The sequence below is a fragment of the Phalacrocorax aristotelis genome, chromosome 6, assembly GCF_949628215.1.
Source record: "Phalacrocorax aristotelis chromosome 6, bGulAri2.1, whole genome shotgun sequence".
Lineage (NCBI taxonomy): Eukaryota > Metazoa > Chordata > Aves > Suliformes > Phalacrocoracidae > Phalacrocorax > Phalacrocorax aristotelis.
This window is the reverse complement of record NC_134281.1, coordinates 15,436,278-15,451,101: the sequence shown is the minus strand read 5'-3', so window position 1 is coordinate 15,451,101 and position 14,824 is coordinate 15,436,278. Positions and strand designations below refer to the sequence as shown.

Below are 14,824 nucleotides of genomic sequence, written 5' to 3'. Positions count from 1 at the left end.
AATCAGCATTTAATCTTTCTCTGGATAAATGTAAGCTACTATATAACTCACGAAATCGAAAATACACATCTTTGGGATAGTATTATCTATCATGTATTTAAGAAAGCTTCATTTGTAGTACCATAGAGTCACTGAGGTTGGAATGGGCCTCAGGATGTCACTAGTCACTAGTCCAATCTCCTGCTCAAAGCACAGAGAACAGTGAAATGAGACCATGCCGTTTGATATGCCTTTGAACAGTCAAGTCTTGAAATTCTCCAGTAGACAGACAGTCAAAAAAACAGTTTGCTTCAGTTTACTTCTGTTAAAATATAGCATTTTGTGAATCTTAAGTATTCTTTCAGTTTAACTCTTTGAATTTACTGCCTTGCCACTCTGCTCCTCTCTCCTGTTCTAAACTGTGACAAGGGCCCACAAAATGTGAAAACTGTAAAAGAAGTGAAATGGCTGGCAAATTTCACCTGAGAAAAAGCTCAGTTTGAAATATACAACACACTGTCAAGAAAGCTGTGAATAGCTGCAGAGTGACAGAGAGAGTAAGTGGTACACAAGCCTCTAGAATAGTGCTTTTTACAGTGGGTCATCTTTCCCTTGCATGCACAGGAGATCTACCAGAACAATACCCTGGCAATACAGCAAAGAGACCACACTGAAGTATCTGGCCCACCCTGACTTGAAACAAGAAAAATCACAAAACAATAGAAAAATACAATTTCAAAGTAAAACACTAAGTTAGAAAAATAAAAATGTGAGTGTGAAATAACCGTAGTTAAACCATTATTACTGTAAAATTAAAAGCAGATTTACATTTCAAGCAACATCAAATATCAACATCGTAATAGAAAGAAAAATAAAGTGTTTGTAGTTTTGTTCCAAGTATTTTGTGCTGTCTGCTTTTATTTGCTCTTTATGCAGACTAAGAACTGCCAAGAAGTCAATCATTTCACAGCCCTTCTCTATAAACAGATTTGTTTAAAAGAAAAAACAGATTGCAATAAATACCTACTATAATCACCTTTCCTCTTCATTTTTATTAGGTTTTCTATATTAATGCATGTACGCTGAACACATCAGTATTCAGTTACAGTACAGACTTCACCTATTTTTCTAATCCATTTCCTCTACTGACAGGACTATGCTCACAATTTACAAAATTTCTTTGCAGACATTTACTTATTTCACAGTTCATTAACCTTCAAACAGCACACCTGCCACTTTGCAGGTGTGTTATCTATAGCAATGATACACTAACTAATAAAGTGCCAAGTATGCTTGTGTCAGAATTGCTTATAAAATTAATGTTCTTTTCCAAGAGCTACCCAGCTGAAAAGAATGTATTTGCATCAATTTATATACCCTTTTTTTTTTCCTGATGGTAAAAGCGGTAGTTGAGTGCTAGTCACTGCAAATATGTGCAAATATAGTCTCAAACTGTACGGTCTACCACTTTTTTAAAGTATACAAATGGAAGTATCTCATTTTTTTTAAATCATCAAAAGGGATCGATCATGCTTTTTCCCACTGCAGTAACAGCACAAGGCTTCCTTTAAAAATTAACATCTATAGATTTTGCACAACAGCAAGGAAAATCTCAGCAAGTCTAATATTCTTCCTTTTAGCTATCCTCTATGGAGTGCAGTGACATTTTCAGTGTTCTGTAGCTTGAGTACTCTGACCTTGACTCATTTTTATCTGACCTCAGGGTTTTCACATCATTAATAAAGAGATAATCAAAACAAAGGCTATATACACTAGGGTAGGAAAAGTTTGCATACAGTTTGGCACTATTACGGTATGTACCCTTAAAAATGGAACAAAATTAAATGCACGTAGCAGAGGTGGTGAACCTTTTAAGGACTAGTTCCAAACATTTTTCCTACTGGCAATAAACCATTTTCAGACCTCCCAACTCTGGCCACCATGATAGTTATTGCTTTACAGGGTTATATCTTTTTGTTTCAGCTGTCAATAAAAACTTCAAATGATAGCTTTTTAAAATCAAATAAACCTATAAAAAGAACCCAAAACACTGACATCACTTACACAACAGAAACACCATGCAAAAAGCATGTTGCATTAAGATCTAGACTTATTCATTGTTGGTTTTGAATTTTCTCACATCATGTGACAAAGTGCCCTTTGTCTGATCTGATCTAATTACCATTGTTTGAAGGAAATTAACTATACTCAAAAAAATCTCGATGCCCTCTTATTTCTGATGATCTGCTACGATACATGTAAAGCAACTATCTGAATAAACAGATACACTAGTCATGCCTCTCAATAGCAGTCAACATTCTGCAGAGATTAAGAATCATTATAACTCTGCTTACACTTCATTTCTGACCATTAAAAGAAACTATGTAACAATGAGCTCAAACTTAAACTATACTTTTAAAGTAGCAATGTTTTCTGAGCTAATTTTGCTAAGACATCATGAAAATTTCAGCCTTGAAATGATAAAAAAATAATCTATTTTACTGAATAACAAACACTGAAGAGAAAAGTGAAAAGTTAAACTAATGAACTTCCAGGGATACTTGAACTACAAGAAACTGTAATTAATACCAACAGATTACTTCTAAGCCTCATGCCCTATTAGACCCGGCTTATGAGAACCATGAAGGGAAGTGAAGAAATATCAAATAGAATCAGGGGTCTCAAGTAGAACTAGTATTGTATCCCAGGGGTCAACGCTGAGTCCAGTCCTGGTCAACGTCTTCATAAGCAATCTGGATAACTGGGCAGCGTGTAGCCTCAGCAAGCCTGCTGACAGTACAAAACTGGGAAGAGCAGCTGATACACCAGCGGGTGATGCTGCCATTCAGAAGGACCTTGACAGGCTGGAGAAATGAGATGACAAGAACCTCATGCAGTTCAGGGAAAGGAAATGTAAAGTCCTGCACCTGGGGAGGAACAGCTCCATGGACCTGTATGTGTCCACCCAGCTGGGAAGCAGCTTTGCAGAAGAGGACCTTGTGGTCCTGGTGGACACCATGTTGAACATCAACAATGTGCCCTCGCAGCAAAAAGTCGACAGTACCCTAGGCTGCAATAGGAGGGGTTTGCCAGCAGGTTGAGGGAGGTCATCCTTCCCCTCTATTCATCACTGGTCAGGCCACACCTGGGGTATTGTGTTCTCCTCTGGGCTCCTCATTACATGAGAGACATGGACATACCGGAGACAGCACGGTGAAAGGCTACAAAGCAATGAAGGGATTAATTAAGGGCTTTAGTAAAGAATTGGAGCATCTCATATGGCAAAAGCCTGAGAGAGCTGGGGCTGTTTAACCTAAAGAAGAGAAGGGAGGATCTTATCACTGTGTATAAATATCTGAAGGGAGGCTGTAAAGATGGAGCCAGGCTCTTCAGTAGTGCCCAGTGACAGGACCAGAAGCACTGGGCACAAACTAAAACCCAGGAGCTTCCCTCTGAGCATCAAGAAACATTACTGTGAGGGTGACTGAGCACTGGCACATGTTGCCCAGAGAGGTTGTGGAGTCTCCATTCTTGGAGATATTCAAAAGCTGTCTGGACATGGTCCTGGACAACCAGTTCTAGGTGACCCTGCTTGAGCAGGGGAGGTTAGACCAGATGACCTCCAGAGCTCCCTTCCAGTCTCAACCATTATGTGTTTCTATGAATCACATCCTGTTGCATCATATGCAGCTGCTGTCACCAAAACTTGAAGATAATATGCAGAGTACCATTATTAAACTAAATAATAATAGAACGCTTGTTATAAAGTAACTGAGATCCTGTTGAGGATTTATTTTATTACAGGATTTACTAAGCTGATTTAATTACAACAAGGTGATTACGAAGTAATCCTAATTAAGCAGGAAGTTGACACTGCAGCTACCAATACCTTACTCGGCTCAGGATTAGAACTGGCCCTTGATGGTTACTTTCCTCTCCAGAAAGAAGCCCTTCAAGGCAGGTTATGAGCATGCTTTAGGACAGCATAAAATTCTACAGTGATAATTAACAAAAACTATCTATTCTACAAATAGACAATGTGGACATGCAGGAAGAAATTAGTGTGGCTCAATGCAGGCCAAAATGTTATTAACTGTACTCATCTGGGAATAACCAACAAAGCTTGTACAGTACAAAATTCTTTCCATAATGTTTTCCACCTGCTGGAGGGCTGCCATTTGCCCTGCATCTCCCTGCAGCTGCTTTCCCATCTGCTGCTGGAAGCCATTGCCCTCCCTTTAGATAAGACCTGAGGCTGGAGATAGAAGATTCAGTTGCTCTAAGCAAACAAAATCTTTTCCCAATTCCCTGTTGCAGAGAACAAAACCTGCTATGTCTAGAATCACTGCTGGATTACTACCATAGCACAATCTAGGCCTTAGCTTAGCTTAAAACCCAGGTCTCAGAGAGCTCAGCTAGCAAAGCAGTATTTTTATTCCTCATTCATCTACATTGGCAGGCCATATGCTTGGTCATCATGTAAATGACACTTGTTCATTTTCAGGTCTTCAGTAAGAAGGATCCTGAGTTTAGTGCATAGAAAGCCTCTCTATCTTATCACAGCTCTCTTGTTGCACGGATTGCATTTCCTACAGTAAATGCATAAGCTTCATTAGAGGAGCTTCTGATTTGCTGTTGTTTTGTTATTTAATTTAACACAGCTTAATATACATACACCAGAAACAAAACATCAGTGGCCTCTGATGATACTTAGATTTAGCCCACGTTTAGTCTCTCACACATGACTAAATGTAACATTTTCAGCAAAGATTCATATGAGATAGAAACATTCCCTCTATTCCCCCAAAATTCTCCAAACTAAAGTTTAAGTGGAAACATGAAAGGTCCTTTTGAAAGACAGGATATTTCTGAGTACTGCAGACTGCATCAAAAGCAGCGTGGCCAGCAGGTCGAGGGAGGTGATTCTGCCCCTCTACTCCGCTCTGGTGAGACCCCACCTGGAATGCTGCACCCAGTTCTGGAGCCCTCAGCACAGGAAGGATGTGGAACTGTTGGAGCAAGTCCAGAGGAGGGACACAAAAACCATCTGAGGACTGGACCACCTCTCCTGTGAGGACAGGCTGAGAGAGTTGGGGTTGTTTAGCCTGGAGAAGTCTGCAGGGAGACCTTATTGAGGCCTTTCAGTACTTAAAGGGGGACTATAGGGAAGATGGGCGCAACCTCTTTATCAAGGCCTGTTATGACATGACAAGGGGTGATGTTTTTAAACTAAAGGAGGGCAGATTTAGACCAGATATAAGGAAAAAAATTTTTACTTCAAGGGTGGTGAAACACTGGAACAGGTTGCCCAGAGAGGTGGTTGATGCCCCAACCCTAGAAACATTCACGGTCAGGTTGGATGGGGCTCTGAGCAACCTGCTGTAGTTGAAGATGTCCCTGCTCACTGCAGGGGGTGATGATCTAGATGGTCTTGAAAGGTCCCTTCCAACCTAAACCATTCTATGATTCTGACAGACATTGTTGAGTTATATGAAGTTGATATTTGCAAAGTGATTACCAAAAAGACTTTCCATAAAACTAAGAGTAGGTATAAAGGGAATTCAGGAAAATTTTACTCTAAGGTATCGTTTTGATCTTTCCTGTCCTGCTGCATCACATTTAGTTTGTACAGGATTTAACAGGAGAATGCAGCCTGAAGGCATAAATTTGCTAATTAAAATGTACAATGAAGCATACAATGAAACAAACAAAAGTTACTTCATTCTTATTGCCACATATTGGCCCACTGGTCAGTCAATATATATGAAGGGCAAATAAGCTGGCAAAAGAAATACGAAAAAAAAGGAGGCATTTCCATCCTAAATAAGAAAAAGCTCAAGCAGCACAAACAGCCTGTTTTCAACTATCTCATAACTGACTAACCCTAGGAACAAGATCAGCTCTAAAAACCCTCAAACTTATGGCATCCAATAAGTAGTCTACAGCCTTAGTAACTAATTTTTATTGAGATGTCTTCTGTCACTTATGTTAAGGATGTGTTCTTTCTGGTTTTGTCTAAATATTGATAAGAAACAAGGACCTTGGTCTATAAAGGAAATCTAAATTCAGCTGCTGTCCAGCTTTTGTGCTCCTCAGAGTCCAGCACATTTTTCCAGAACACCCACAGTTTAACAGACTCTCTCTCCAATAAACTGCATACCCAGTCTGGAAGTTGTAACATAATAGTTTGTGGAGAAGAGACATTCTGGCAATCATTTTAAACCAGAAATACTCCCTAGCATACAGCATGTTGGTAAGGAATGCGCCAAAACCCTGAGGGTCTTAAAAATATGGAACAATAGAACATCATTAGAACATACACGTCAGCCTTGAAGAATCTTATTTTCTAATCTGTGAAATTGCTTGGACACAGAGATCTGTCACTTGTTGTCATGATTGTTGGAGAAAGCAAGTAACAGTCTCACATAGTTACACAGAAATTTATGACAAATCCTGAGTTTGGTTATATGAGCGTATTTCATATGGCTAGCTGAAAACTGCTGTAAGACTCTATTCCAGGAAACAAGACTGGATAGTTCAGTAGTTTTAAGGAGCTCTTGATTCAAAGTCTGTACAAAGAGGTGAAAATTATGTTCAGACTAAGTACATATCTTTTGCGAGCCTCAATACTATTTAACTCCAGAAACCATCCTTCATTTTTAACCCCAAATATCTTCTTCTATTTCCATCTTCTAGATAGAAAGTTGTACAGCCTGTGACATGCCTACAACAACCTCGGGGCTTTAAAATAACAAACAAAAGTACTCCTCTTTCCTGTTAAGTCCTGCCTTGAGAAACTAAGGGGTACACAGTGTGCCTTATTTCTACCTACATAACATAAAAGTAAAGATTTGAGATGCGCTACATCTCCACCATAAAGTACAGGAAAGTAATAAATCATTCAGTGGCCCTTCAATGGATAAAAAATGAGATGTAATTAATATTGTCCAAAGTATGCATGTTATTAAAGTATTTCAAGATCAGGTAATTGCTGACATAATTTAAAGTTTAACACAGGTTATTTAAAGTTTCTGCCTCACAGGTAAATGGTGCATATAAGAGCACACCCTACAATGATATCTTTTCAAAAGTAAAAGGAAGAAATTTTGAGGCAATTGATGTTATTTCCCATTTTCAATCTGCTATTAGGTCAGAATTATTTTGTAAACCACTTCAAATAGTGGCTGCATCAACACATGTGTGTAACTGGAATCGGAACTTGTTTTCTTTACATTGCTTCTAACGCATCTTGAGATGTATCATATCCCAAAATGAGGTCTGGTATTAAACCAATACTCAGAGACCTTCATTTTCATATGATCTCCCAGAAAACAAACAAACAAAAAAATAGTTACATTAATGTGACCCGTCGGCCAAAAGCCTTTAATACATGAACAGATGATTACAGCAAATTTTAACTGAAATTACTTCCCATAAGAGGTGGACATAATTCACCAACCTTCCCCAATTCCTTTTACAAAGATTATTTTAAAAAGATAAAGTAAAAAAACTCTTTTCTGATAAAATCATTACCTACACCCTACTCAAAGCAGAAAATGGAAATCACCTAGATTTCTATGGGGAATAAAAAAGAGTTTGCAGTGTTTCAGAGCTTCATCAGTTTATGAGGTAACATAGTTACTGAAGGTTGACAATAATGCGTATGAAATAAAACCCACAATTTCTGAAGATTCAGCCACAAATTCAGGCTCAACTCATTTAGCAAGTCCATGCAGAGATAGCCTTAACTGTCTAGAGCCAAGATATATTGTGAGGACATTTATGAGTTGTTTTGCTTCACGTTTAAGTCTCATATCTGCAATGACCCACCTAGCTTACAATATTATTTCAATCAGAAACAAAGCAAGGCTTGTCATCAGAATGCTTTGGATTATACAGAAATAAAGGGTTACTTAAAATAAATAATCAAAACCAGGAACCGGTATCCTCATCTGAATAGTAATTATACTGAACATATCTTTCACTAATCCTATGCCTAAACAGATTTTTTTTGTTTCATTAAAAGATGGAAGAATCTCATATTATTTGTACGAGATATCACAACAACTTATATCACAAATAACATTATATTAGGCCAAACAAAAGGGACTCATTCTCTGCTATTATAGAGCATTTCTTCTATCAAGCTACCTCTCTGATCATTTTAACATTAATTTTTCATTTGGTTTCCCTGAGAGAATAATAAGCAGACACAATACTACCAATTGTCACCTGCACACCAACAGACAATTATAGCTAATTTTAACTTAAATTGCTTCATGTCAAAGGTTCAAGCTCAACTGCCTTATGTAATGTAATGGTTTTAGCTGGGATAGAGTTAATTTTCTTCACTGCAGCTGGCATAGTGCTGTGCTTTGGACTTAGTATGAAAACAATGTTGACAACACACCAATGTTTTAGTTGTTGCTGGGTAGTGCTTGTAATACTCAAGGACATTTCTAGCTTCCCATGCTTTGCCAAGTGCACAAGAAGCCGGGAGGGGAGGGGGCACAGCCAAGAGAGCAGATTCAAACTGGCCAAAGGGATATTCCATATCATGTAACGTCATGCCCAGTATATTAACTGGGAGGAGTTGGCTGGGGGACGAAGGCAGCAATCGCGGCTCGGGGATGGGAAACGTCAGTCAGCGGGTGGTGAGCAGTTGTATCGCTTGTGGTTTTTTTACCTTTTCCCTCTTTTCCTTTTTATTGTATTATTATTATTATCATAACCATTGTTATCATCATTACTATTTTATTTTCATTATTAAACTGTTCTTATCTCAACCCACAAGTTTTCTTGTTTTTGCTCTTCCGATTCTCTCCCCCATCCCACAGGGGTGGGGGGAGTGATGGAGTGGCTGCGTGGTGTTTAGTTGCTGACGTGAGCTGAACCACAACAGTAGAAACCGGGAAAAGAAGGAATTGAACACCTTTCAGAAACCAACTGGTTCTCTACCAGGACTGCACAATCCCAGCAGCCCTTCGTCAAGAGTGCTGTAGATTCAGTTCTTTTTACCACCACCTGTCAACCATAAGACTGTAATGCCTTGAATACATACCCGTCTGATAAAGAATTAGGAAATCAAATTAGTGGAGAGCCAATGGAAATCATCACTATCCTCAGCAGCATGACAGGTAATACACACCTTGCAAAAAAGATTTGCACAGCTGAAGATTTAAAATAATAACCTTTGCTAGTCAAAAGCTAGACTGAGATCTGCCAAAATTGCTGAAGTTTTTACCCTTGTTCTATTATGATTATTTTGTATTGTATACATATGCTGGCTTGCCCATTAAACGCAAGATGGAAATTCCAAGATTTCATCTGTATCTTCTTAATATGCAGAGGATAAGACACACAGAACAGAGGGATAAACAGAATCTTAGAAATATTTGTTTCCTGCTTCCATGAGAATGACGAGTTTGAGCTGGCTTTTTCCTAAAGCTTTGTAAGCCAGAAATTTGAAACATTCTGTAAGATTCTTTTATACCTTAAATAATACAATTATCTGAATAGACACCATTTGCACTGTATGAATTTCACAGGTATTCCTGTTTCTTGAAAGGGGTATACACATTAAGTTTAAATTAAGAAGTTACAATAGGAATCAATCTAATCAGTATTGTGCACTCCAAGTGTATGAAGTTTTTTAAAACACCAGGAAGTGAACTAATGGACAACATTCTTAACACTGGATTTACACATTCCATCAAATCTGCCAACCATCTCAATCTTTCATTCCCTTATCCACATTTTTATGATCTGACTTTGTAGATACATACATAACTAATGCACTGGCCTGTTTTAAAGACTGGAATTATTCATATTTTAAAATAAATGTTGATTGCACTCAAAACAATAACCACAGATTAATATCATGCAACCTTCAAGAGAACCCTTCAAAATACATCAGCAGCTTCACTCTTCAGAATAGAAATACACAGTAGAAAAGAAGCATCAAGCCATAGCAACCAAAAGGAAAACTCAGTCAACTAAGAGATGAAGAAACAAGGAATGAAATCACATCAAGCCATTAAGGCCCAGTTCCCCCCATTGAATCTAATGAGAATTAGGCACAAACATTTTCTTAAAACAGAGTCATAGATGCTTCTAAAAAAAATTCTAAAATAAGAGCTGGTGTACTACCAAAAATGTATGTAAAAAATATATTGGCATTTAAAGGGTTTAAAATTATTTCACTATTCTTTAACAAATGCCTTTGACACAGACTTGCAACAAACACATCATCACCTTTACCCATACTATTAACTAGTTATTTCTATTGCATTTTATGATTAGAAGACACAATACCTCTGTCTGAAGTATGGCAGCTCTCTGTTCTTTGGCAGTAAGTGACTCTTTAAGCACTTCAATGTGTTGCTTGCAATCTGAATTCTGATTGCTAAGGGTTTCAAGCTTAGTTTGTAAGGCAAGAAGTTCCGATTCTTTCTTTGAGAGTTCTTGTTTCAGTTGGTCAATCTGTAAAGGGTGGGGGGAAAGGTTAGATGGTTAGATTATCTATTTAATTTCCAATTCATAGTTGCCCTTGAATTCTGAAAGGTGTGAATGATCATGATATAATACAACTCAGACACCTGTAAATGCTGGAAGATAATTAAGATTCAGACGTTTTACACTCATAACTTCGACTGAGTTCCTTGTACTTTAAAGTACCCTGTTTTAACAATGATTGTCCTGCTGTTGCAGAAGTTACAAGGAAATTCTTAAAGATTATACATGATGATTTGGCTTATAAATTCACCATGGACCTCACTTAAGTTCAAAGGAATTTATCCTGTGTGAGGCAACTCTGGCAGGACAGAAAAAATGCCTAGGAAGAAAAGTGTTCATAAAAGTATAAATTCAGTCCAATAGCCTGTTCCTTCCAACAGCATAATTCTTGTGACTTGTCATTGGCCAGAGTGAATCAAGGTTTTTTAAGAGCCTGATAAGGAAAAGCAACATCTTAGTAAGGAGAGGAAAACAGAGAACTGGAATTTTAACCTTACTGTCTTGCAAATGTGCTGCTGCCCACCATCCCCACCCCCTTTTTTCCCCTCTGGCAGTTCATATGGAATTCTCAGGTACTAGTAAAGCCAAGCCAAAGCAATTAACTTAAGAGAAGTCTGGGGAAAACGTTATAAAAAATTCCAGAGTGAGAGTTTTGTGAGATTGTAAAAGTGTATCCCAGGGGAAACAGCAGAAATGCAGTCACTAAGAAGGAACTTCTGAATTTAAGTGAATTTAAGGTTCATCAGTAAATGTCATGGAATTGTGATTATTTTTCCTTTTCCACAGTGATAAATGGGAAAGGTAGCCACAGAATGCAAATATGTTGTGGATTTAAAATATATGAATCTAAATAAAGTACTGGACAATACAGAGAATGATGTTAAAGGATGGTGAATTAGGTGACATACAACTATTCTTCTTAAAGTTCTGTGAAAACACTGGTCACCAAATGAGTTCAAATATATCATCTCATGAGGATTATTTGAAATAAAACGCCTCAGTGCATCTGCATAACTCAGAGAAACCACACTTCCTTTATATTTGGAAAGTTCTCTTGATGACTATAAGGCCTAGACATTTTTCTTTAAAATTCAAGTTTCCATTCTGCAACAACCAGAGAAGTGCTAGAAGACCTCTCCTTCCAATCTGTCCCATCAGTTACATCTCAACAGATATTTGGGATGCAAGAAATCTAGAAGGGGTAGACGGAAGGTGATTCAAAAACTCCCAGGAAAAACAGAATATGTATCCACAGGCTGACCCTACTCAACCACATCCTAAAGATCCACAGATTCAATATTGTATGGCAGAGTCACTGGAAACATTTACTGCTCATCAAAATATTTCTATTTTGTTCTACATTGTAAGTGTATGCTTAAAAATTAAATTTTAAAAAGGTTTTTCCAACTACAGCCCATATGCATGTCTTAATATACTTATTCCTTATTTCTCTTTATAAATCTCCATATGTTTGTCTAGCTGGCAAAGGTACTTGGCTAGCCACCACGAGCTACTGTATAAAATCAAGAATCTATACTGGCACTAAAAGCAATCACCTTCACAGACTGAAAATATCAAAATAAGAAAAGGAGCATACAAAAAACAGATGTCAAGAAAATGTAAAGAGTGCAGTTAAGAAACCATTAAAAGAAAACTTTCTCTTTAAAGCAAAGCACCTTCCTCCATCCCTTGCCAGAACTTGTGGGCAAGTATGGCAACCCAGACGAAAATGTATACAAAATGAACAATCAGAAAATCTGTCTACAAGATACGAAGACAAAATGTAAATCTGCAGCCGATCTGAGTTACTTCACATGCTTTACATGAGACCCACGTGGACATCACAAATGCTTAATCTCTCCTAGAAACTTTTACCATTTTTCTCCATGACAGAACCCACACCCTGAGAAATAATCAACAACAACCACCACAAAAAGAAGCTTCATTTTCATCACAGGTATGTTCTTTGTGTTTCAGAAACAGAATCTTTTTAGGATAAAGTTCTGGCTACATGACCTACAAATTGTCAGAAGTTTAAAAATGTGTTAGAGCTCTCAAAAACACAAAACCAAAACAAACAACAACAAAAAGCAGCCCATCACACACACAAAAACACCCCTGTGTGGAATAATTATGCTTTTCTCTGGTGCCTTATTAAAATAAAGTATAATGGTGAAAATGTATTAAAACTTCAATTAAAAAAAAATTAAGTATCAAAAATACCAAAGGCATAACAAGAAACCACATAACTTAAAAAAAAAAAATTAGACCTGGGTATATTTGCCTTTTTAAAGTTTCACATTACCTATTAGTGTGTAAAAATAAATTAGGGCATGAAATAAATTTCTGTCTCCAGCAGATGTCCAAACATTTTCACTTTGCTATATTTTAAGTTGCATGGAAGACTAACAGTCACAATTCAATGAGATCTCCTGGTCTCAGTACAGGAAAAGACAAAGGCAAAAACATTTTTGTACTTTATAAAGACTACAATGAAGATAACCTACAGGTCTGGGTATAAGTGCTGTAGGATCTAAAGAACTCCAAGTTTGTCCTCTGATCCTGACCCTCCCACTGTCTCACATATTTCATATGTGTAATTTTCCTGTCACCACTTTTTCAACATTGCTCAATATGATCTTGCTTCACCTCCTTTCCTGAAACCCTAGTTCCTTTGCCTTCCTTCTCAATTTATGATACTGTTACCTCCCACAATTTCAGTTCCTTAGATACCAGCATTTCAAGAAAAACATTATCCTTTTTCTTACTTTATTATTTTTACACACCAAAATGTTAAATGACATTACATAGAGAAATTGGAAAACCAAGGAAACGAAGCAAAACAAAAAATCAGATCTTTTCCCCTGAATATTGCATATTAAAATTAATGGCTAAATCTTTAAGTAAATAATTAATTCCATTAAATGAAACTATGCTGATTTACACATAATAAGGATCTGGCCTTACGTGACAAATGATAATTGCTTTTTAAAGTGAAGGATTTAAGTAAAGGAAAAACAGTAGTAATGTAAATAAAATAGCTGCATACAGTAGACTTTACAAGTCTGTCTGTAGATTCTACAGGTTATACTGGTGAAGGTCTATTTTTAAAGCATTTATCTCATTTCCAGGCCTATCCACAAAAAAATGCTGTAGTTCTTTTCTTGTATATTTCTTCTACAGGATCACCTAGAACTTCCATGTTTCCTTCTTACAGTGTGAAATGTTCTTATGCACAGCCATTAATTAGAGAGCCTTGTTACAGCCTAATCAATTCTTAAAAATAATCTTAATGGTAATTTGCTGAAGTTGTACTGAACTATCACTCGATTTTCATATTTATTCCTGTTGATAGCATGAATACTCAAAGAACTACTTAAATTCCAGAGTGCAAACTCACACCTAAAGAAGAAAAAAAAAAAAAAGGTATCAGTGTTCCTTTAAATATCTAGCTGCTAGGCAAAGGACAAACCTTAGGAAGAGAAGTCAGTCTTGAAAAGCAGAAATTATTTTTAAAAATACCTATCATCCTCTATGTTTTCTTCACATCCTTAATGAAGATATTTGAAGCTTCATTTCCCTCAGTCATGAAAACTTTAAGACTTGTTTTGACAATTGCTGTATCATGTGAGTAATGGCAATTTTTGTCCCTTCAAAAACAGAGCACTGTCTTGTCTGCTCATAAGTGGACAAGAAAAAAAAAATCTAAGGAAGTTTTCTTTATCATTTCTACAACTTCTATTTAACTGCAAGTCAAAATTAAGCCTATATATTTTGGAAGGAGTGACTATTACTAATAATTAGTTAAGAAAAGGAACACTTCCCAACTTTCTCTGCCACTCAGGTGCAATAAATAATACTCAGTATTGGCCTCCATTTAACACCTTCACATTTATTAAATCAAGAACAGATTTAAAACAAGTTCTGTTTCAAGAATAAATGTGAAGTATTAAGAGTTTTATAGCACCTAAGTTTGTTAACTCTGAGAAGAGTTTTTTCTGCTCTTTGCCATCAGTCAAGACTTCTGTTTCTCAGAATTTATCAACAATCTCAGGTTCAATAGATCAGGTATAATAAGATCTGTTTGCTGACAGCTACATAAATACTTTTCCACCTTGAAAAGTTCTCAGGTGAATGATAAAAACAATATCTTCTGCTGCAAATCTCATTTTTAAGTAGAAGAAAAGGACTGGTGAAAGAAAACAGACAAAGTTTCATCAGAATATGGCATTTATCAAAGTTCAGAAGATTGTGACAAAACAAGCATGTTTAATAGTCTTCTCATTCATCTGCTCTTTATGCCACAGAAATATATTGAAGCTTTTCCTCT

General features: G+C 36.9%; 1 protein-coding gene across 2 annotated transcripts in view; it reads right to left on the bottom strand.

The window, feature by feature from the left end:
* ERC2 (ELKS/RAB6-interacting/CAST family member 2) overlaps positions 1 to 14,824 on the bottom strand; it is a 474,805-nt gene that overhangs the window by 318,414 nt on the left and 141,567 nt on the right. For both annotated transcript variants that reach the window (XM_075096173.1, XM_075096174.1), the window contains exon 7: positions 10,294 to 10,461. In XM_075096173.1, the coding sequence (XP_074952274.1) occupies positions 10,294 to 10,461 (168 nt within the window). The remainder of the gene's footprint in view (positions 1 to 10,293; positions 10,462 to 14,824) is intronic.